This window comes from Megascapheus bottae, chromosome 23 (genome assembly GCF_031878675.1).
Source record: "Megascapheus bottae isolate mThoBot1 chromosome 23, mThoBot2.hap1, whole genome shotgun sequence".
Taxonomy (NCBI): Eukaryota; Metazoa; Chordata; class Mammalia; order Rodentia; family Geomyidae; genus Megascapheus; species Megascapheus bottae.
In genome coordinates this window covers 31,176,273-31,199,315 of record NC_143531.1, presented here as the reverse complement: position 1 = coordinate 31,199,315, position 23,043 = coordinate 31,176,273, and the positions used below count along the sequence as shown (strand labels likewise).

At 37.6% G+C, this 23,043-nt stretch overlaps 1 protein-coding gene across 4 annotated transcripts in view; it reads left to right on the top strand.

Annotated features, from left to right (window-relative positions):
- LOC150047521 (la-related protein 1B-like) overlaps window positions 1-23,043 on the top strand; it is a 48,511-nt gene that overhangs the window by 19,929 nt on the left and 5,539 nt on the right. Inside the window, exons 5-11 of one of the 4 annotated variants that reach the window (XR_016539449.1) lie at window positions 2,779-2,919; window positions 4,246-4,389; window positions 4,940-5,105; window positions 7,364-7,508; window positions 10,396-10,570; window positions 17,442-17,614; window positions 20,903-21,221. Coding sequence is in view for 3 of the 4 variants with exons in the window: in XM_090356957.1 (XP_090213083.1) it covers window positions 2,779-2,919; window positions 4,246-4,389; window positions 4,940-5,105; window positions 7,364-7,508; window positions 10,396-10,570; window positions 17,442-17,614; window positions 18,391-18,423 (977 nt within the window). In the remaining variant the exon portion in view is untranslated. Of the gene's footprint in view, window positions 1-2,778; window positions 2,920-4,245; window positions 4,390-4,939; window positions 5,106-7,363; window positions 7,509-10,395; window positions 10,571-11,059; window positions 12,094-17,441; window positions 17,615-18,390; window positions 18,439-20,902; window positions 21,222-23,043 lie in introns of those variants that run through there. The other 3 variants (XM_090356957.1, XM_090356958.1, XM_090356959.1) reach the window with 3 other exon arrangements.

Here is a 23,043-nt window from a genome sequence, read left to right as displayed (position 1 = left end):
TTGAGTGCTTTGGGAAGCCAAAATGTACATTTTTGTACAAGGTACAAAAATGATGAATATCTAGTCTTTGTATGCAGGTTAAATATTGGGCTCCCTTGATAAAGTGAATAAAGGCTAATTACTTAAATATAGATGGAATAGGCTGGGGGCTGTGGCTCACGCCTGTAATCCTAGCTACTCAGGAGGCTGATCAGGGTTCAAAGCCAGTCTTGCCACAAAGGAACCTGAGACTTTTATCTCCAATTAACCTCTAGAAAATGGTAAGTGGGGCTAGGCTCAAGGGCAGGGCAGGTAGCTTTGAGCTGAAGAGCTCAGGGACAACACCCAAGCCCAGGGGTAGGGTGATAGCCTTGAGCTGAAGAGCTCATACAGCACCCAGGCTGAGTTCAGGCCCCATGACCCACCAAAAAAAAAAAAAAAAAAAAAATAGATGGAACAGGACCAACCTTGTAGTTTAGTGGTAGAGTGCTTGACTGGGCCTGCATGAAGCCTTGGGTTCATCAATTCCTCAGTATTACATATACAGAAAAAGCCAGAAGTGGCACTGTAGCTCAAGTGGTACAGTACTAACCTTGAGCAAAAGAAACTCAGGGCCAGTTCTCAGGCCAGGCCCTAAGTTCAAGCCCAGGACAGACAGACAGACAGATAGATCGATCAGCTAGGTACTGATGACTTTATCCTGTAAATTACTCAGGTACTGAGATCTGAGGATCACAAATTCAAAGGTACTCTGGTCAGAAATAAATGCTAGGATATAGCTCAGCAGCATGGCCCTCCCCAGTACCAAAAAGAAAAGACTGGGGGGAAAAAAGTACAGCTAAAAAAAGCACTCAAACAAAAAAGCAAGAAATAGGGATTGGAAGCTTTGCTAGTCAGTGGAGCACTAGCCGGTGAGTGAAAGCATCAGGTCTCCAGTTGTACAAGCCAGAAGTGGAGGAGTGGCTCAAGTGGTAAAGTACCAGCCTTAAGTGGAAAAAAGCTTAAGAGGAGGTAATGCCTGCCTCTGAGTTCAAGTGCCACCACCAACATACAGAGACAAAATATAGATGGAAAAGAACATACAAGCCCTTAGAATAATTTATCCTATTTCTTTTTTTGGGCGGGGGGAGGGAGACGGGTCAGTTGTGGGACTTGAATTTTGGGCCTGAGTGCTATCTCTGTTTCTTTTGGAAAAGAACAAATAAGTCCTGAGAATAATTTATCCTATTCCTTTTTTTTTTTTTTTTGCATGGGGAAGGGTAAGTTGTAAGACTTGAACTCTGAGCCTGAGTGCTGTCTTTGAGTTTCTTTTGCTCACAGCTAGCAATCTACCACTTGAGCCACAGCACTGGTTTTTGAGTGGTTAAGATAAGATTCTCATATGTAGTTTTCTGCAGTGGCTTCAAATGGTAATCCTCAGATATCAGCCTCTTAAGTAGCCAGGATTACAGGTGTCTGCCCCCTGCAGGCCCTCCCTCCCTACTAGGAAAACACATCATAGCTATTTAAAAAAAAAAATCTAAAATTAAGTTGAGGGTTTGTATGTCATAGATACATATTAATATATGTAAAAAATTGGGGGCCGAGAGTTTGGCTGAGTGGTAGAGTGCTTGCCTAGCATGCACAAAGACCCGGGTTTGATTACTTGGTACCCTACATATATAGCAAAAAGCCGGAATTGGTGCTGAGGCTCAAGTGGTAGAGTGCTAGCCTTGAGAAAGTCCAAGGACAGTGCTCAAGCCCTGAGCTCAAGCCCAGGACTGGCAAAAAAAAAAAAAAAAATACGTCTATGGAGTAATAGCCCATCATAGTATGTAGTTATGTGTATATCTCCAAGGCCATGTCCATAACCTTGGGTACCTGAATACTGAGTCATCATTCTTGTACTGTTTGGATCTAATATCCACGTATTAAGGGTACCATGCATGTTATGTTCGTTTGGTCTTGACTTATCTAACTCAACATAATTTGCTCTAATTTCATTTGACTATTCGGATATTCAATGTATTATCAATAATCTTGGTTTCAATTGTGTATATTATGCTATCTAAAGCCTAAGAATAAATACTAGCTAGAGATAATGTATTGTTTTGAATAGCTTGTCATCTGAATTAAACAAGGTGAACTCTTATATGAAATAATTCCAGTGATAACTCAAGTCTCTTGATGTTTAGAAATGTTTGCAAAAACAAGTGTATCAAGGCTCTATACTATGTAAAGTGGAAAATGAGTCTCTTGGTACCACAAAAATAGTCTCTTTAAAGGCAAAATTTTTTTTCCCTTTATTAAGATTGGGTAATTACATTTGTAATCATTTTTATATTCACACTGATAAGGATCATTCTGATTTACCAAGATTACAAATACTATAAAATACAGAGGGCTCAAGTTTTACATAGGAAAAAGTTTAATTCTTCAAACATTATTATAAAATTGTTTCTTCCTGATGGGGTGAGATATATACATTTCCTTCCTGTTGCTTAGCCTCATCTGTTCCCACCCCCCTCAACACTGCTGAGTTGCGCAGTTCACCTTCCACTAACTTTGTGCCCTCCTCCCATTTTCCTACAGGTGTGCACTTGTTTGCAAAATAAATTATTATGACAGTACATGCACGCATGCATGTACTGGAGCTTGAACACAAGGCTTGGGAGCCGTCTTATTGCTTTTTCATTGAAGGCGGGGGCTTTACTTAGTCACAGCTCTGCTTCCATACTAATTAATATTTAGAGTGCTTTCAAATTGCATACCTTTAGTGAAAACTTTAGGCCATTATGATCTTATTTTGTTTTCTTCAAGCTAATAAGCATAAGTGGGTACCACTCCACTTGGATGATGTAAGACCAGATAGTCAAGAAAGGCCTGGATCTCGGAACAACACAAGATGTCAACCTGAAGCAAATAAATCAGTGCATAATAATAGGAGAAATGATACAAGAAGTAAGTAACATTCTGCCAGAAAATGACCAAGGAAAGAATTTAGTTTTAATGCTGATTATTTTAAGAGCTATGTGTGGTTTATTCTTTTGAGGGTTAGTTGCAAACATATCTATTCACTTAGTCCTAAATACCTTCTGAATATATTTTATAAAAATAGTATAACTGAATTAATGCACCATCTATCTGGAGAATATCATGTAACCCTTCTATTAATTACAATAAAAAATATATGAAAAAAATAGTATAACTGTAGCACAACAATGAAACTTAGCATTAATACAGTGTGATTCTCTACAGGCAAACTTTTAAATATTTCTTATAATTCCCCTTTCTGCTCTTAGTTTTTTTCGTTCTTTCTTTTTCTTTTTTCTTTTTGCTGGTCTTGGGGCTTATACTCTGGGCCTGGGCACTGGCCCTGAGCTCTGCCACTTGAGCCACAGCGTCACTTCTATAATCCTAGCTACTCAGGTGGCTGAGGTCTAAGAATCATGATTCAGAGACAGCCCAGGCACTAAGTGAGGCACCAGCATGAAGCCTAGTTTTTCTTTTTCTTTACTTTTTGTGCTAGTCCTGGACTATGAACTCAGGGCCTAGGCATTGTCTCTAAGCCACTTTATTCTTTCATTTTTATTTTTTTCCTATGCAATTAATTTTTTTTTGTCAGTCCTGGGGCTTGAACTCAGGGCCCATCCACTATCCTTGGGCTTTCTCAAGGATAGAGCTGTACCACTTGAGCCACAGAACAACTTGTGGCTTTTTCTGTGCATGTGATACTGAGGAATCGAAACCAAGGCTTTATGCATGCTAGGCAAGCACTCTACCACTAGGCCACACTCCTGGCCTATTTAATGACTTTTATTAGCATATATTAGTTATGCAAAGGAATGCGTTATTGTGATATTTCTACACAAATTGTAAGCCATGTATCCAGACTAGCCTCACTCTGTCTTCCTCTTCCTTTCCCCTCTCTCTTCCTGAAATACTCAGGCTGGGCTAGAACCACAGTCCTCATAATAGTTATCTCCTTCAGTTCTCCTAATCTCTACCTCCCTAGTAGTTGAAATTATAGGCATCAACCACCATGCCTATATAGTGCAAACTTGGAATTTTGTTAAGTGTAGAGCTAATATGTTAATTACTAAGTGGAATGTCTTCTTTATATGCTAATCCTTTTATGAACCCTCCAACCAATTCATATTGAATCTCTATCTAAAGACTGCCGGCTACTATAAACTAGTCACAATGGGGGGAATGCCATTACTGTATTTTTAAAAGATGCTTATTTTATTGTAAATTGGAATTTATAAAATTATTTTTGTTTAAAAGGTTGGAGAAGAGATAGAGAAAAGAGAGATGATCAAGATGAAGTATCCAGTGTGAGAAGTGAGGGAGGTAATATCCGAGGTTCCTTTAGAGGCCGAGGAAGAGGCCGAGGACGGGGAAGAGGCCGAGGCAGAGGAAATCCTCGATGTATGACATGAGGTTCTTTGTTTTATTGTTTTTATGTTTTGTTTTGTTTTTTTTTGCCAGTGCCAGTCCTGGGGCTTGGACTCAGGGCCTGAGCACTGTACTTTGTTTTCTCAAGGCTAGAGCTCTACCACTTGAGCTACAGCACTATTACTGGCTTTTTCTATGTATGTGATTCCAAGGAATTGAACCCAGGTCGTGCATGCTAGGCGAACACTCTACTACTAGGCCAAACCCTCAGCCCATGGTATAAGTTTTAGTTTGTTAAATAAGATAGACTTTGAAAAAAAGGGATTAAGGGTCCCTGGTTTTTTATATTATCCTGTTTAAACTTTTTTTTTTTTTTTAATTTAGGGCTGTGATGTAGCTCAGTGGCAAACTGCTTGCTTAGCCTGTACAATATGTCTTATGTTTGATCCCAAATAACGACAAAAAAAAGACCAAGAAAAAATAATAAAGCTTGTTTAGTATTTGTTTTCCCTTAAAGTACTTCAGTTTGGATTTTTCTTTATTTTTTAATCTGTGGCCTCCTTTTTTCTCCCTTCACATCAAGTGAACTTTGATTATTCTTATGGTTATCGAGAGCATGGTGAAAGGACTGATCAGCCATTTCAAACAGAACCTAATACCAGTATGATGTACTACTATGATGATGGTACTGGAGTGCAGTTGTATCCTGTGGAAGAAACTTTGCTTAAAGAGTATATTAAGCGACAAATGTAAGTAAAATCTATTACAATGTCAAACTTTTTTTTTTTTTTTTTTTTTTTTAGCAATATCAGACTTTAAATCATTGGTTAGTAAAAGTTGGAGGATGACAGTATTTTGATTTTTTTTTCTAGGATCAATTAGTAAAAATGTAATGGTTTTCTTTATCTATTTGCTTTGTGTTCATATGCCATGTGCTTTCCCTGCTGTTTAGATTATTTCTCTGAGTAAAATAGTGCATAATATGAATAAGAATAGCAATTTAAAAATTCTACATTACTGGGCCGGGAATTTTGCCTAGTGGTTAAGTGCTTGCCTAGCATGCATGAAGACCCAGATTCAATTCCTCAGTACCACATACATAGAAAAATCTGGAAGTGGTGCTGAGGTTCAAGTGGTAGAGCTCTAGCCTTGAGAAAGTCCAAGGATTGTCCTGAGCTCAAGCCCCCCCCACAAAAAAATTATTATTTGAAATGAAACAGTGAAATTTGCCTCATTAGGCAGGCCCTCTACCACTAGGTGATGCTCCCACCCCTGGCTCATCATCATCATCAATAATCATTATCATTATTTGTTGGTGGTAGGGCTTGGATTCTGGGCCTGTGGGCTGTCCCTGAGCTCTTTAGCTCAAGACTGCCACCCTACCCCTTGAGTATCAGTGCCACTTCAGGTTTTCTAGTGGTTAATTGGAGATAAGAGTCTCAGAGTCTTTAGTGGCTGGCTTTGAACCATGATCCTCAGACCTCAGTCTCCTGACTAGCTAGGATTACAGGCATGAACTACCATGTCCAGCTTTGCCCCATTTTTTTTTTTTTTTGCCAGTACTGGGGGTCAAACTCAGGGTCTGGGCACTCTCCTTGGACTTTATTTTGCTGAAGGCCAGCATTCTGCCACTTGAGCCACAGCGCCACTTCTGGCTTTTTCCGTATATGTGGTACTGGGAATTGAACCCAGGGCTTCATGTATGCTAGGTGAGCACTCTACCACTAGGCCAAACCCCTGGCCTGCCTCATTATTTTTAAGTAGATGTTTTATGTTAAAACTTAAATGAAGAGGGGCAGGAATTTGGCCTAGTGGTAAAGCGCTTGCCTAACACGCATGAAGACCTGGGTTCAATTACTCCATACCATAGACATAGAAAAGCTGGAAGTGGTACTGTGGCTCAAGTGCTATAAGAGATAGCCTTTAGGAAAAAGCCCAAGGAAAGTGCTCAGGCTCTGAGTTCAAGCCTGAGGAATGACAATAAATGAGTACATACATATATACATAAATACATACATGCATTCATAAATTTAAACAAGTGGCTGAGAGTTTGGCAAATGCCTAAAATTCCTGAAGACCTAGGCTCAATTCTTGGGTAGCATATACATAGAAAAGCCAGAAGTGGTACAGTGGCTCAAGTGGTAGAGCTATAGCTCTGAGAAAGCCCAAGGACAATGCTCAGGTCCTGAATTCAAGCCCCAGGACTGGCAAAAAAATAAAAAAATAAATTAATAAATGAACAGCCAGGTGCATACCTGTAATCCTAGCTACTCAAGAGACTAAGATCCTAAGGACCATGGTATGATTCACTAGTGCCCAGCTTGCAGTTAAGTTTTAATTTTTTTCTTTTAATATTATAACAATATTGTAATATAATTACATATTATAATATAGTATGATAATATACTATTAAATACATTAATATTTTTACATTTATTTTCTTCTTGTAGAAAAAAAAAACCCTTCAGTTTAAGCTTTTTCTTTTTTTTTTTAGGCGGTTGCCAGTTTTAGGGTTTGAACCCAGGTACTGGGTTGCTATCCCTGTGTTTTTAGCTCAAGGCTGGCACTTCGCCATTTGAGACAGCGCTCTACTTGCTGGTTTGGGTTAGCTAATTGGAGATAAGGGACTCATGAATGAGGGTCATACCTGTCATCCTAGTTACTCAAGAGATTGAGTACAAAAACTAAGAGCACTTAGGCCCGAGGTTCAAGCCTTAGTACTGGCACCAAATAAATAACTTTTAAAGTAAAATGATTCTTAAATCTTAGGTGGATCTGAGCTGAGTAGATCTGAATTTTAATTATTTTAAATAGTTTTATGTTCATGTGTAATAAATACTAATTCAGTAGGTTTTCTTCACTATTATACCCTGTGTTGTGCAAAGGTATGTATATTGTATCTATAGTGTTGCTATTAAGCTCAATTATTTTCATAGAAGTTGATATTATAAGCAGTGGATATTTTTGTTCTTGAACAGTGGCTGAAATTTATCTTTACTTTTATCAGCGAATATTATTTTAGTATAGAAAATTTAGAAAGAGACTTCTTTCTTCGGAGAAAGATGGATGAACAAGGTTTCTTGCCTATTTCCTTGATTGCTAGTTTTCACCGCGTCCAAGCTCTCACTACAAATCTTAATCTCATTTTAGAGGTAAGTATGCATTAAAAGGTAAATCTGTACTTTCAACTCAGTTTTCCTGTGAATATGCAACTCTTCTAAAAAATAAAATTATTTAAAAGAGGTTGTAGGCTTGGTGGCATGTTTCTTTAACTGCTCTGGAAGTGGGAATAGGATTGTTAGTTATAGTCAGTTGGATTACATAGCAAGACTTGTTTAAAGCTCTCCTCCCCAAGAATGTATATGATCAGAGTGTTAGAGTGTTGCATATGTATAGTCTTAGCTCCTCAGGAAGCTGAGGTGGATGAGTTTCAAAACTAGTCTTAAAAACTGACCAATTGGCTTGGAGTTTGGCCTAGTGGTAGAGTGCTTGCCTAGCATGCACGAATACCTGGGTTCGATTCTTTGGTACCACATACACAGAGAAAAGCCGGAAGTGGTGCTGAGGCTCAAGTGGTAGAGTGCTAGCCTTGAGAAAGTCCACGGACAGTGCCCAGGCCCTGAGCGCAAGCCCAAGACTGGCAAAAAAAAAACGAAAACAAAAACTGACCAAGTTCTAAAAACTAAGTCCCAGTGATTGTATACAGAGATTCCCTTCTTGAACACTTGTTTGTTAAACTTGTCATTTGAAATATGATGTAAAAATCAATGTTAATAAATTCTTTAATTAAAAAACTGACCAAAAAAAAAAAAAAAGCAACTCTTAAAAGTAGGTTAGAAGTTTGGCCTAGTGGTAGAATGCTTGCCTAGCATTCATGAAGACCCGGGTTCAATTCCTCAGTACCACATACATAGAAAAAGTCTTGAGAAAGCCCAAGTGCAGTGCTCAGGCCCTGAGTTCAGGCCCCAGGACTGACAAAAACGAAACAAAACAAAACAAAAAAAACCTTAAAGCTGATGGCTCTTTCCAGATTTATGTCACATGGTGCTTTTAAGATTCATCTATGTTGTTGCATTCCTCACCTCAGGCTCCTGCCTGTAATCCTAGCTACCCAACAAACTGAGATCTGAGAATCTTGGTTTGAAACCAGCCCAATCAGGTAACTCCTTGAGACTCTTGTCAGAAAGTAGAGCTATGACTAAAGGGGTAGAGTACTAGCCTTGAGCAAAAAAAATCACAGGGACAGCACCTATACTGAGTTTAAGCCCTAGAACATGCAAAAACAAAAAGAAAACCTGACAATCTGTAGTTGACTAGTGCTCAGAAAACAACTCATAGCTTATTTCTATTTTACGAAACACAACATAAATGCCTTAAAAGACCACAACAAATTAATCCTGGTTCTTCAAACTTTAGTCTTTGTAGTTTATTGTCTTTTATGAAGGCTTATCTGAAATGCTTCTGATGTCTACAAGTATAACACTCAAATTTATCTTGTAGAGGTGGAGCTTATCACAAGCCATAGAGCACTAGCCCTAAGCAAAACAGCTCAGTGACCAAAGGGCCCTGAATCCAAGAGCCAGGATCAGCTTCTATACATACATACAGAATTTTTTTTTTTACCATGTGTCATTTTGTTCTGCATATACCTCTTAGCAACAACTATCTTGGAATTTGTAGCTTTTGTTTCTGATTTTGTTGTTGTGTTGTTTTTGAAACAAAGTCTCATTCACTGCTTTACACTGGTCCCTTCTCCTGCCTAAGTGTGTCCTCAGTGCTGGTACTACAGAAATGGAACATCAGACACAGCTTTCACCAAGCATATGCTTTTAAGATTCATCTGTATTAATGCACACCTGGATAGTTTCTTCTTTGATATTACTGACTAGTATTCTATAGTATAGATGTTCCTATTTATATCCACTTTTTTTTATTTGGTCAGTCTTGGGTGTTGTCCCTGAGCTCTTCAGCTCAAGGCTACCGCCCTACCCCTTGAGCCACATCCCCACTTCCCATTTTCTACAGATTAATTAGACATAAGAATCTCAAGTTCTTTAGTGCCCTGCCTGGTTTTGAACTGTGATCTTCAGATCTCAACTTCCTTAACAGCTAGGATTTCAGGCAAGAGCCACCGTGCCCAGCTTTTATACCCACTTTTTCTTAGGCATTTCGGTTGTCTTGTTTGGGAAATTATGAATAAAGCCTGTGTGGTTATACATTCTTATTAGGTAAATATATAGAATTGTGATTGCTGGGATTGTAATATCAAAGTACTCAGAGGGTTTAGAGTTGAGGATTGTGGTTCAAAGCTAGCCAGGAAAGTCAGGGTGACTCTTACCTCCAGTTAGACAGCAAAAAGCTGAAGTGGAGCTATGCCTCAAGGCATAGAGACTACCCTTTCAGAAAAAGCTAAGGCATAGTACCCAGGACCTGAGTTCAAGCCCCAATACTAGTATGTACACATGCGAAAATAAATAGCAAACAAAACAACAACAAAAATCCCCATAAAAGCCCAAAACAACAGAAAACCTTACTGATAGAAGTTGTAGGCTTAGTGGGGCACTGGTGTAATCCCAGCTACTTAGGAGGCTGTTACTGGAGGATCACAGTTCAAAACCAGCCTAGGCAAGAAAGTCTGTGAGAGTCTTCTTTCCAAATAAACACCAGAAAACTGGAAATGGCACTGTGGCTCAAAGTGGTAGAACACTAGCCTTGAGCTGAAGAGCTCGGGGACAGTGCCCAGGCCCAGAGTTCCAAATCCCCCCCCACACACACACCTACCGAAAAAAATGGGGGTGGGGATATACAGGCTTCTAACATTTTAAAATCATTAAGTACAGTTATTTACTATTTTACAAGAACAACTGATTTTAAAATTTGCTTTATTTAACTGCTATTTCACAACTGCTATTTTTACAACCAGTAACTGCAAGATAATCTGCTAACTTGAGATCTTAAAATTTTCAAATTATTTACAGGTATAAGTTGCAATTAGTTTTTTGAGTGAATTCTTTAATATCTCAAATTTTATATTTTTAGGCACTGAAAGATAGTACTGAAGTAGAAATCGTGGATGAGAAAATGAGAAAAAAGATAGAGCCAGAAAAGTGGCCAATCCCAGGTCCTCCTCCACGAAATGTGCCACAAACAGACTTCTCTCAGTTGATTGATTGTCCAGAATTTGTACCAGGCCAAGCCTTTTGCTCACATACAGGTAACAGCTTTTCTTTTACAGCAAACAGCATAATAGTGGGCTGTTTGATCCATTTTACCTATCTTTTTTTATTTTATTAGCTTTAATAGAAAAATTAAATATAAGCAATTTGTAATTCTCTTCATTTTATTCACATTGTTTCCCACACAGAGCTATACTTTAAGGATCTAACAATTACAGATGGAGCTCTTGTGTTCTCTATTAAACAAAGTACATGTGTTTTTATTATCTGGAGTTCCTATCTTAATTTTACTGAATTACTATAGATATGTCACTTTCTCCTCCTGTGAGATTTGAGTAATCTAGAATTTTTGACTCAGGAGTGGGATAGCTTTCCTTTTGCTGCCACTATGTATTAACCTTACTCTTTGAAAGATAAGATGACCCACCTTCTAAAACAACTTTGGGGTTCTATTTAATCTGGTTGTTTATAGAGTTTCCAAAAACTATTAAGAGTTTTTTTTTTTTTTCCCTTGGATCATTTTAAAGACATTCCCTCTTGGGAAAAAAATGTGTGCTTAAACTTTTTTCAGTCAGGGTGATGATCTACTGATGCTCTTGGATGTCATTTGGTCGGAATACGCAGTGGAATAGGTGACTCACTGAAATGCCATTGTAAATATTGGAACAAATTGTGCTGCAGAAATGAGAACGACCAGACTGCCTTCTGTACAAGAATATCAACTCTCAGGCCCTTGTGAAGGAGGTTGGGCCAGCACTGCAGTGGAGATACCCACCTTTGGGACCATGTGAGACAGACCGGAAGACTGCTATTGTTATTACAGGAGCTGCTTATTGCTGTGAAATTAGCCTGGGCTTCATGGGCTACTTTTATTCACGGTGGGAAAGTTAATTTTATCATTGTGGAAATGCTGCAAGATTCTGTGTTTTGTTTCCAAGCATATATACTTGTGCCGAGATCAATAAAGCAGAGAGGATTGAGTAGCATTTCCCAGATTATTAGCTCCTTTGCTATTTGATTTTCCTTTCAGAAGGTACAGTGCAAAACACATGTTGTCATGGTGTTTCACATGGACTATAAGATTTATTAATGTGGACACGTAAGTAATAAGAAATTTAAGAAATAAATAAGGGTATTTTTCCTTTACTCTTAAGAAATGTATTTTTTATACATCAGTATGAAAGAGCTGCCCATCAATAAACCATGATGGACAGTTTCAAAGATACTTTTATCTCATATTTCTTGTTAGTCTCTTCTATTCTAGTTAGAAATTTGGGTGAGTGTTTTAATTGTTGAAGAAAAGTGACATTGTTTAAATTTTTTGTTTATTTTTTAAAAAGATATAATGACTGATTGTATAAGTTACATTTATTTATTGTATAAACTTGGGTCCAAGATGATATTTTTCAACCATCTTATGAACAATTGTTGGGTAAGTTGGATACTATAGAAAATTCCTTTCCCTCAGGATAGCAGATAGGTCAGTCAAGTTGGTGATGCCTGTCTATTAACATTTTGTGCATTATTAATAAAATTGCAAGAATAAAATCAATACTTTGTACGTTTTTGTGATTTTTTTTTTAAAACATACTAATGGCATTCACATACATGTCTACAAAGGTCAGGGAATAATAAAGTTTCACAAGTATTAAGAGAGTGTGTATGTATACCTCACTGTCCTGGGGCTTGAAGTCAGTGCCTGTCCCTGAGCTTTTTCACTCAAGGCTAGTGCTCTGCCACTTAAGCCATAACTCCATTTTCAGCTTTTTGGTGTTTAATTAGAGATAAGAGTCTCGAGGATTTTATTGCTTGGTTCCTGGCCAAATATTATATATATATATATATTTTTTTTACAATGTTCTAAGAAGGTAGGTGTTAAGATGGAGTGTTCTTAGAATTTGTTGATTTATTTTAGGGCTAAATATGTATATAATCTTTCTCTATGACTCCCCAAATTTTGACCAACAATTCACTTGTGATAATAAAGGTAGTTTCCTAAAGTCAATGAAGAACTGGTATGTCAACAAAAAATTGAAGTACAAATGAGATGCGAAGTGGCCCTAAACCAGTAGTGCATTCCTATAATCCTACATATTCAAGAAGCTGAGATCTGCCGCCGGGAGTTTGGCCTAGTGGTAGAATGCTGACCTGGCTTGTATAAAGACAGGGTTTAGGTTCTTTGGGACCACATACATAGAAAAAGCCGGATGTGGTGCTGTGGCTCAAATAGAGCTATGGCCTTGAGAAAGCCCAAGGACAGTGATTAGGCCTCGGGTTCAAGTCCCAGGACCGGGGAGAAAATAAGCTGAAATCTGAGGATCATGGTTCAAGCCAGTTTATGAGACACTCCTATCTGTAAAACTGAAAGTGGCTCAAGTGGTAGAATATCAGCCTTGACTGAAGAAAGCTAGAGGACAGAGCCCAGACCTAGCACCTATAGAAACTTTTTTTTTTTTTTTTTTTGCCAGTCCTGGGCTTGGGCTCAGGGCCTGACCACTGTCCTTGTGTTTTTAGCTCAAGGATAGAGCTCTACCACTTTAGTCATAGCACCAGTGCTGGTTTTTTCTATGTATGTGGTACTGAGGAATCGAACCTGGGTCTTCGTGCATTCTAGGCAAGCACTCTACCACAAATTTATTTTTAAAAGGGTGGCTGAGAACCCGTGGCAATCCCAGCTACCCAGGATGCTGAGATCTGATAATCACTGTTCAAAGCCAGCCTGGGCACAAAAGTCCATGACAGACTTTATCTCCAATTAACCACAAGAAAACCGGAAGTGGCACTGTGACTCTAGTGGTAGAGCACTAGCCTTGAGCTGAAGAGCTCAGGGACATCGCCCAAGCCCCTAGTTCAAGCCCCATGACCAACAAAAGAAAAATGAGAGGAGGGGGAGTTCAACTATTAAGTATAGCTACTTTAAGATATTAAAAACAACCTTGGATATATACTTTAAAGATTTTAATGTGGTAAAGTATTTTATTATAATCCATCCTTATCAAAGATTTAAATTCTATTTTTTCCTCTTTGGAGGTTGAATTGTAACATGGGTTGACATTTGCACTGAGCAGAAGACCTTAATGCACCACAAAAGGTTGATTATGAGAATGGTAAGATTACTTTTGAAATGAGGTTTTCCTCTGTTAATGGACATAGTGTTGTACTATCAACTTAGATTGAGAACTTAGGTTCCCAAAAATCTTGATTGCTTTGCTTTAAAAAAAAATGACTATTAAATAAGCAGTGAGATTTGCTTTGAAAATGATAAACTGAAATGTTTGAAAATGCCACACAGAAACTATATAATCCTTTAGAAAGTGCTTGTAATTCTTCAGAACTGTGAAAACTGGGAATAAAAGTCATACTAAGTACAAGTGTTTATGACAATTTGTATTTGAAAAGCCAATCTGACTTAATGGAAAAGAAGGAAAGATTAATTTTATGTTTTCACAAATTGTAAACAACAACCTGTTAAAGTTATGTGTCCTAATAATTTATATCTTCATAAATAGATTTGATAATTCAAATTATTTAAACTCATTTGGGCTAGAAAATGTTATGGCTGGCGATTATTCTTAAACTCTACTAATGTATCATTTAGTATATTCTTATTGTCAAAGAAAATAAAAGGGTAGAAAACCATATAAGGCATATGTATAAACGTAAATCTTAAATGTCTTATTCAAATTATTTTAAAGTTTTTGTCATACCCATATTCTTTGGTGTCTTGGTGAAATTCCATTTTTAAGAGCATATGTTTTGCAAGCAATGAAGCATACTCTGGTGAAAGTGTAGTTCAAGCTTAATGAACATTTGAGAATGATTGCATGATAAACAGGCGGATGTTAGAAGATTAAGTTTCTACATTAAAATAGATGATTTTTGGACTATATGCTGGTTGCAGTTCTTGTCATTCATATATGTAGTAAATTTTCTATATTAGTAGATAAATTCATAGTGTTAGAAAGTGCCCAAGAGTTAATATTTTTTTCCTAACAATGCAAGTTCATCTATATGAAGAAATCTAAGCCCTGTATTTCATTTGTACTATTTTAGAAGGATCAGTTGATGTACTATTAGTCATTAGCAGCATCCAAAAGAAATATATTACATAGACATAAAAAGTTAGTTGCTACCAAACATTTAATTAAATAATTAATTAATTAATTTTGCCAGTCCTGGACTTGAGCTCGGTGCCTGAGCACTGTCCTTGTGCTCTCTCAAGGTGCTCTACCACTTGAGCCTCAACACCACTTCCAGCTTTTTTTTCTGTGTATGTGGTACTGAGGAATTGAACCCAGGTCTTTGTGCATGCTAGGCAAGCACTGTACCCCTAGGCCAAACTCCTGGCCCCACTACCAAACATTTAAATTCAGCACTATTTTCATTAAATATTTAATTTTAATTTAGATTTACAACATATGCTCAATGTTAAAGTTTGAGAGTATTTGGGAAGGCAAGATACCAGGTCTTTTCTCTTTTTCTGAACACCTTTAAAAAATAACCATATTTCAAGTGCTCAGTAATTGCATATAGCTAGTTACTGGTTGATTTTTGGTTTTGTCAGGAGGCTTGTTCTCAGAGCACTATTCTTGGCTTTCCCAAGGCTAGAGCTATACATCATCACTTCCAGCTTTTTTCTATGTGTGTGGTACTGAGGAATTGAACCCGGGTCTTTGTGCATGCTAGGCAAGCACTCTACCACTAGGCCAAACTCCCAGCACCACTAAAATAATTTTTTTTTTTTTGGTGGGTCCTGGGGCTTGAACTCTGTGTCTGGGTATTGTCCCTGAGCTCCTCAGCACAAGGCTACCACCCTACTCCTTGATCCACAGCTCCACTTCTCCTTTTCTAGTCATTAATTGGAGACTAAGTGACAAGGACTTCAGTACCCGGGCTGTCTTTGAACTACAGTCCTCAGATCTCAGCCTCCTGATTAGCTAGGATTATAGACATGAGCCACCAGAGCCTGACAAACATTTTTAACTGTATGTACTTTTGAGTCCATCCAGTTTAGGAAGATAGTTTGAGCTCTGACCAATATACATTTGTGTATCCAACAGTACAAGATAGAACATATTCCTGACACACCAAAATCTTCTGATATCTTCACAGACAATCCGTGCCATCCATTCTACGTTCTCCAGCCCCAGTTAACCACAGATGTGTACAACAACTTTTTTAAATTTGTTTTAAGGGCCCTGGATTTTGATCCAGGGCTTTACATCTGAAAGGCAAGTTCTCTGACATGGAGTATGCCCACAGTCAGTGTCTGCTGTATTGAAAGCACAGTTTTAGAAGCTTTCTTTTTTCTTTTCTTTTTCAATATACTTTTTCTTTTTTTTTTTAATTTCAATACATAGAGGGGTTACAGTTATGTTTGCCAGATAGAGGGTGCATTACTTCTCACACACTGATATCCATTCTTACGTTTTTGTCCCCATTTCCCTCCCTCCACCCCTAGAAGCTTTTCTTTTCAGAAATACTGACTCTTTTACAAAATAATCTGGGAGACATACTAAAGATGTCCTGTATATGAAAGTAAAATCTACCAGTCCTGCAATATGCCTTCAGTTTAATACATGAAAAGATTGTTGGTATTTATTTCAGCTTTCTGATGTAACATTCAACGATGTAATTTAGGAATTTTTACATTAAAATTTTGTGTTTTGAGGTTTGTAACATGTTTCAGTATATACTTTTAAAATTAAGTTCATGAAGCCCAATGACAGGGCTCAGGCTTGAGTTCAAGCCTGGGACTGGCAAAAAAACAATAAATAAGTTCATGGAAGTGGGGCTGTGGCTCAAGAGGTAGGGCAGTAGCCTTAAGCTGAAGAGCTCAGAGACAGTGCCCACGCCCAGAATTCAAGCCCCATGACCTACTAAAAAAAATCCATATTGCATCTTTCTGAACTACACAAATAATTTGAAGCATATAATGTATATTCTATATTTTTAATTTAGGTCAGTCCTGGGGCTTGAATTCTTGGCCTGGACGCTGCCCCTGCGCGCTTCAGCTCAAGGCTCCTGCCCTGCCCCTTGATCCACTGCGCCACTTCTGATTGTCTAGTAGTTAATTGGAGATAAGAGTCTCAAGGTCTTTAGTGCCTAGGCTGGCTTTGAACCATGATCCTCAGCTCTCAGCCTCCTTAAGTAGCTAAGATTACAGTTGTGACCCACCTCGCCTGGCACTAGTCTGTATTTTTGTTTGAAATAAACAGGCATTTCTAATTTGAAAAAGAAGGGCCTTTTGAATTCCAACAGTTTTCAGATGTTTTGAAAGTTATTGCTGAAGTTGTATACTTCAGTGTAATGACATGCTTCTCAGTATTCATTATGAGCCAAGATGGTAATTTTCTGTTTTGTTTTAAATCATGATGCTTGAGCTCAGCCTAGGCATTTGTCCATGAGCTCTTCAGCTGAAGGCTAGCACTCTACCACTTGAACCACACTGCTACGTCCAGATTTCTGGTGGTTAATTGGAGATGAGTCTCCTGACTTTCATGTTTGAGCTGGCTTTGTACTACAATCCTAAAATCTTAGCCCCCTGAGTGGCAAAGATTACAGGCCTGAGCCACTGTGGTCAGGCCAAGATGATAATTGGGTAGCCTGCATTTAGCACATTAATCTTGTTAAATGTGAAAAGTAGGTACAATGGCCACCTTAAAATCTAATAATTAACTAATTTTACCTTAATGCTATAGAATAACTATAATTGAAAAGCAGTTGAAATTGTATGATTTAATTATAGCTTACTGGTTTCAAGTAAAGATTTTACCAATAATTTGATTCCCAAATAGATTATCATCATAATTAATGGTTCAGACTGATGTTTTTAAAGTTAGAATACATGTGAAAATGTATTTTGTAAGTAAGGAAAACTTTTAACATAGAATTAATTTAAAATTTTAGGGCCTACCCCAAATTCTCCAAGAATTGGCAGTCCCTTGAGCCCAAATCAAAATAATGAAGCAAGTAATCTTCAAGCAATGTCTAGAGGTTTATCTATCAGTTTACCTGATTTGGGATCAGAGCAATGGCTGGAAGTAAGAATGCAACAATGTCCATTCCCAGTGAAATTGAAGGTATGTTACACTAAGTCAAATGAACCAGATGTAGCTGGGCGACACTGGTACAGTTGTTGAAGTTTCTGTTTGTCAGATACATGTATAAAATTTGTAAAAGTAAGGACTGGGAGTTTGGCCTAGTGGTTAAAGTGCTTGCCTAGTATGCATGAATACCCGGGTTCAATTCCTCGGTACCACATACATAGAAAAAAGCCGGAAGTGGTGCTGAGGCTCAAGTGGTAGAGCTCTAGCCTTGAGAAAGTCCAAGGACAGTGCTCAGGCCCTGAGCTCAAGCCCAGGACTGGCAAAAAAAAAAATTTGTAAAAGTAAGAATGTTAAACAGTTGTGTAGTAGAAACCCATTTTATTTAATTTATTTTTTAAGTTGGTATTAGTAGTAGGACTTGAATTAGCTGTTTGTTTGGTTTTTTATGTTTATTTTTTTATTGTAATTAATAAAAAGGTTACATGATATTTGCCAGATAGAAGGTGCATTAATTCACATACATTGATACCCTTTCACATGTCTTGGTATCCATTACCCTCCCCCCACCCCACCCCCACTTTGTTTTCCCACCTTGAATTAGCTGTTTTGCTTAAAGTTGATTCTCAATTATTTGAGTCACATGCCCCCGTATAGTTTTTTTTATATATAAAATTCTTAGGTATAAGAATTTTCAGCCTGAGTTGGTTTTGAACTTCAAATTTTTAGATCTCAGCTTCCTGAATAGCAGGAATGAGCCACTGGTAGATACCCAGCTATTATATTAATTTTTGTTTGTTTTCTGGTCCTAGGGCTTGAACTGTAGGCCTGAGCAGTGTCTCTGAGCCTCTTTTGCTCAAGGGGATGCTTTAACCACTTGAGCCACAGGCCACTTCAGGCTTCCTTGAGTAGTTTCTTAGAGGTAAGAGTCTCCTTTTGTTTACTGCATGGACTGACTTCAAACCAGGATCCTTAGATCTCAGCCTCCTGAGTAGTTAGGAATATAGTCGTGAGCCACCAAGACCTGGCTTAACTGCATTTCTTTAGAAATGAATTAAAGAAAAAAGAAATGAATTAAAGAAATACCAAGGGATCTGAATTTCCCTAGCTTACAGCAGATGGCAGTTTTAAACTTTTTAGAGGCTTTTTGCTTTCCAGTCCAGTCCTGGATAATCTTGCAAAGAGATTTAGCCACTTAATTCAAGGCCCAGCCATTCACATTCCACAAAGTCTAGCATTACAATGTGGGCTAGACATTTCACTTTGTGTAGAGAGATCTATGCCTTTTTTTTTTTTTTTTTTTTTTTTGGAGAGAAGCAGTATATACAGACCCCATGAAATTAAGGAGGGATCATCTGTAGACTGCAATCAGTCTCCACAGGCTAAGGTCACGAACCTTAATTTCCTTGCTAAGTGTTTCTAGTTGCTTTCTTTCTCAAAAGCAACTCAGAATACACTACATTAAGCTATAGAGATTGTTTCATTAATGTCCTTGGTTATTTTCAGCATTAGATGTTATAAATCAATGTTCTAAAAACAGAACTAGGTTTATAAACAAGTGCTTACTAGAGTTGTTTTCCATAGATGCTATAAAGGATCCAAACTGTACATGACAAAAACTGTGGTTAAAATTTGTAATTTTAGTAATTTAGTAATACAGTTTAGTAATTGACAGAACAGTCTTGTTATTTTTAATACACATGGCATTTTATGAATGACTTACACTTGCACCATTAGGTTTTCTTTTCTTTCTCTTTTTTCCTTTTCTTTAATTTTTTTTTTGCCAGTCCTGAGGCTTAAACTCAGGGCCTGGGCACTGCCCTTGAGCACTTGAGCCACAATGCCATGTCCAGCTTTTTCTGTGTATGTGGTACCAAGGAATCAAACCCAGGGCTTTGTGCGCGCTAGTCAAACACTCTACCACTAGGTCATACTCCATTAGGTTTTCTTTTATGATTAGGAACGTTTGTACACAAACCTACACAAGGGTAAAATGTAACTAAGTTGAAGTGTTTTCTCATGCTTGGAAGTTTAGGATTATATACTTTTATTTGGGTACATAAATATATTTAATAAACAAAGGATCCACCAATAGTTATCACAGTTAATACAGATGACACAAAAATATTTACTTAGCTTTCTAGGCACTGAGAAACTGCCTATAGCACTGAGAAAAATCAACACTTTAGGACTTCAAATATAGTGGACAGTACTTGTGAGTGCAAATAGACTTGTATCCTATTGCACAATTGTATATTCTATATACAGTAATGTTCAAGTATCCTAATGTACATGAGAACAGAGTGTTTTGCATGAATTAACCTTATATACTTTTGTGGGGGGAGCAGAGTCATGGGCCTTGAACTCACTTGGGTGGGTGTTGTCCCTAAGCTGTTCAGCTCAAGGCTATTGCCCTACCCATGAGCCAAGTCCCACTTCCTGTTTTCTAGAGGTTAGTTGGAGATAAGAGACTCAGGTCCTTTTGTGCACTGGCTAGCTTTGAACCTTGATCCTTAGATCTCAGCCTCTTGTGTAGCTAGGATTACAGGCGTGAGCCATTGTGCCCCCCACCCAGAGAATTAAGCTTACATATTAACTGCAAATATTAGACAGTTTTACATACCTTTAATTATAGACCTTTAGTGTTTTCTTAAAATAGTAGTTGTTAGTTTAACCACAGTTGTAAGGTAGTCATAAAAAAAGAACAAAATAAGAATAGCCACTAAGAATGGTGAGACCAGAGCCGGGGGTTTAGCCTTAGTGGTAGGGTGCTTGCCTAGCATGCACAAAGACCCAGATTTGATTCCTTGGTACCACCTACAAAGAATAAAGCTGGAAGTGGTGCTGTGGCTCAAGTCCTAGAGCTCTAGCTTTGAGAAATCCCAAGGATAATGCTGTGGGAAAAAAAAAAAGAATACTGAGACCTGTCGTATCTCTCTTTTTATTTCCTTTAGTTTTCCGTTTAAATCTGAGCCTCTTTGTGCCCAAGCCTAGTGCTTTACCACTTTGAGCCACAGCACCATTTCTGGTTCTTGATTGTTTCATTGGAGATAAGAGTCTCAAGAACTTTCTGCCTGGGCTGGCTTCAAACCATTATCCACAGATCTCAGCCTCCTTTACTATCTAGGATTATAGGTTTGGCTACTGGCACCTAGCTTTAGCAATTGCTTTTTATTAGGCCAAAATACTGCTAAATTCACTAAACATACATATAAGCTTAATGTTACTTATTTACAATATTGTTATATTACATTTGTTTTAAAAATGATAAAGTCAAAAAAAATGATAAAGTCCTTCATAAACATACCATTTCTTTAATTTCAGGAATCAGTATCTGTATGTGAAGAGATATCAAATCAACTACATTTTCCAGTAGAACAAGAAGAACTTGATTTTTTATTTGAAGAGTTGGAACAAATAGGACCAAAAAACACACTTAATGATTGGTCCAACAGTGATTCAAATTATGAACTTGATGACCACGATTTAAATAAGATTTTGATGCCACCATATTTGAGAAAACATCCTGGAGAAGGTAAAACAGGCAGAAATTACATTGGAGCTTGCTAAAGTTATCAAAGATGGCTTATATTATTATGAACAGGACCTATGGACAGAAAAAGAAGAAAGCACAGCCATAAAGGTAATACTTTCTGGCCAATCTCTTTCTTCTGATAATTGTGCTATAATGCTTGTGTTTTATTAAACTGCATGATTTTATGAAATTTTGAATATAAATAAAGTACATTTAGTTCAAAAAATTCCTTGAGGTATATTTGGTAGTCACAATCTAAGAAATAGTTTTAATTGACATTGTAATCAATATTGCAATTATGAAAAAGAAGTCCTCTTTCTCATATTTTCTCTTTTCCTATGAAGGAATTAAAGTGAAGCTATTATGTATATATTTAATTTAAATACGCATTCCTGCCCTGGCTCTTACCCCAGCTGCATGGGCTAGTAACTTTAGAGATCCCACTTTATCTTGGCCCATGTTATATGCACTGCAACACTAGAAATGGCTTGAGGCATGGTTGAGTATTAAATTGGCAGTTTCTCCTTGTTCAGTCATTTCTGTGGTGCTATAAATACAAATACCTATAACCTTGCTCTAGATATCTTGCATATCATCCCAAAAGGTGACCCTTATCCTGGTAGTCAAGGTAGAATAATAAGAGATCCATAGTAATTTCCTGAGTAACTACATTTGTTTTGTTTTGCTTTTGTTTGTAGTGGGACTTCCTGAGTAGCTAGGATTTACAGGTATGAACCATTGACACTCAGCTTAGTTTGGAATTTATTTAAAGTTTATATGCGGAATTTTACACATGACCAAGAATGGATTGTGAGAAGAGTTAATGTTGCACAGAGAAGCCGTGGCTTAAGTGATAGTGTACTGGCCTTAAGCAAAAAACTAAACAAAACAAACATAGGAACAGTGCCCAGGCCTTGAGTTCATGCCCCAGGACTGGCAAAAATTAATTAACTAATTGATTAATTCTGTTTGTCTATCTATATCTTTTCTGTGAAAGACACTTGGTAGAATATGGAGGGACTTGATAATAGCTCAGTGGTAAATCATTTGCCTCTGGAGTCAGTCTCTTGACACCACAATGAATGGATGGGTGGGTGGGTGGGTGGGTGGATCAATGGATGGATTGCAAGCCAAAGAGCTGGAGAAAATATTTGTCAAAAACCATTCCACATCTAGCCTTGACAATCATAGTATGTTTTATTTTCCTGAGGGGGAATAACTTATAATGCTGTTTAGTTTTGTGCTATTGGTGTATTGGTGAATTTTTATACTGTGTGCTAACTGCAATAAATTATATGAATGGACAAAAAAAAAAAAACCAAAACCATTCCACAGAAAGTGGTGCTCTTACTCAAGTGGTAGAGCTATAGCCTTGAGCTGAAGAGGTCAGGAACAGTGCACAGACCCAGAGTACAAGCCCTTCAACTGACAAAAAAAAAATCAATGAAGTCTGTTATGAAAGATTCATATTAACTACCTCAAGTACAGCACAAACACCAATCTGGCTCATACATGTAATCTTACTCAGGAGATTGGGATATGAAGATCTCTGTTCAAAACTGGAAGTGGCATTGTGGCTCAAAGTGCTAGTCATGATCAAAGAGCTCTGGGACAGCTCTCAGACCCTGAGTTCAAACCACATAACCACCAAAAAGACAACAGGGGAAAAAAATCAGCTAAAACAGTGAAAAGAACTAGAACCACTTATCAAAGAAACTAAACAGGTGGCCACGTAAGTATATGAGTACATATTCCATTATTTATTATCTTTCTTTGGGGGAGTTTCAAAGATATATGCAATAGTATGATTACATCTAATTATGACCACCAAAATACAAAATAATGCAAAATATAGACAAATATGAAAAACAAGAGGAACCTCTCCTTAGGGTTTTATGCAAAATATACAGCCACTTTGAAAGGCAGTTCG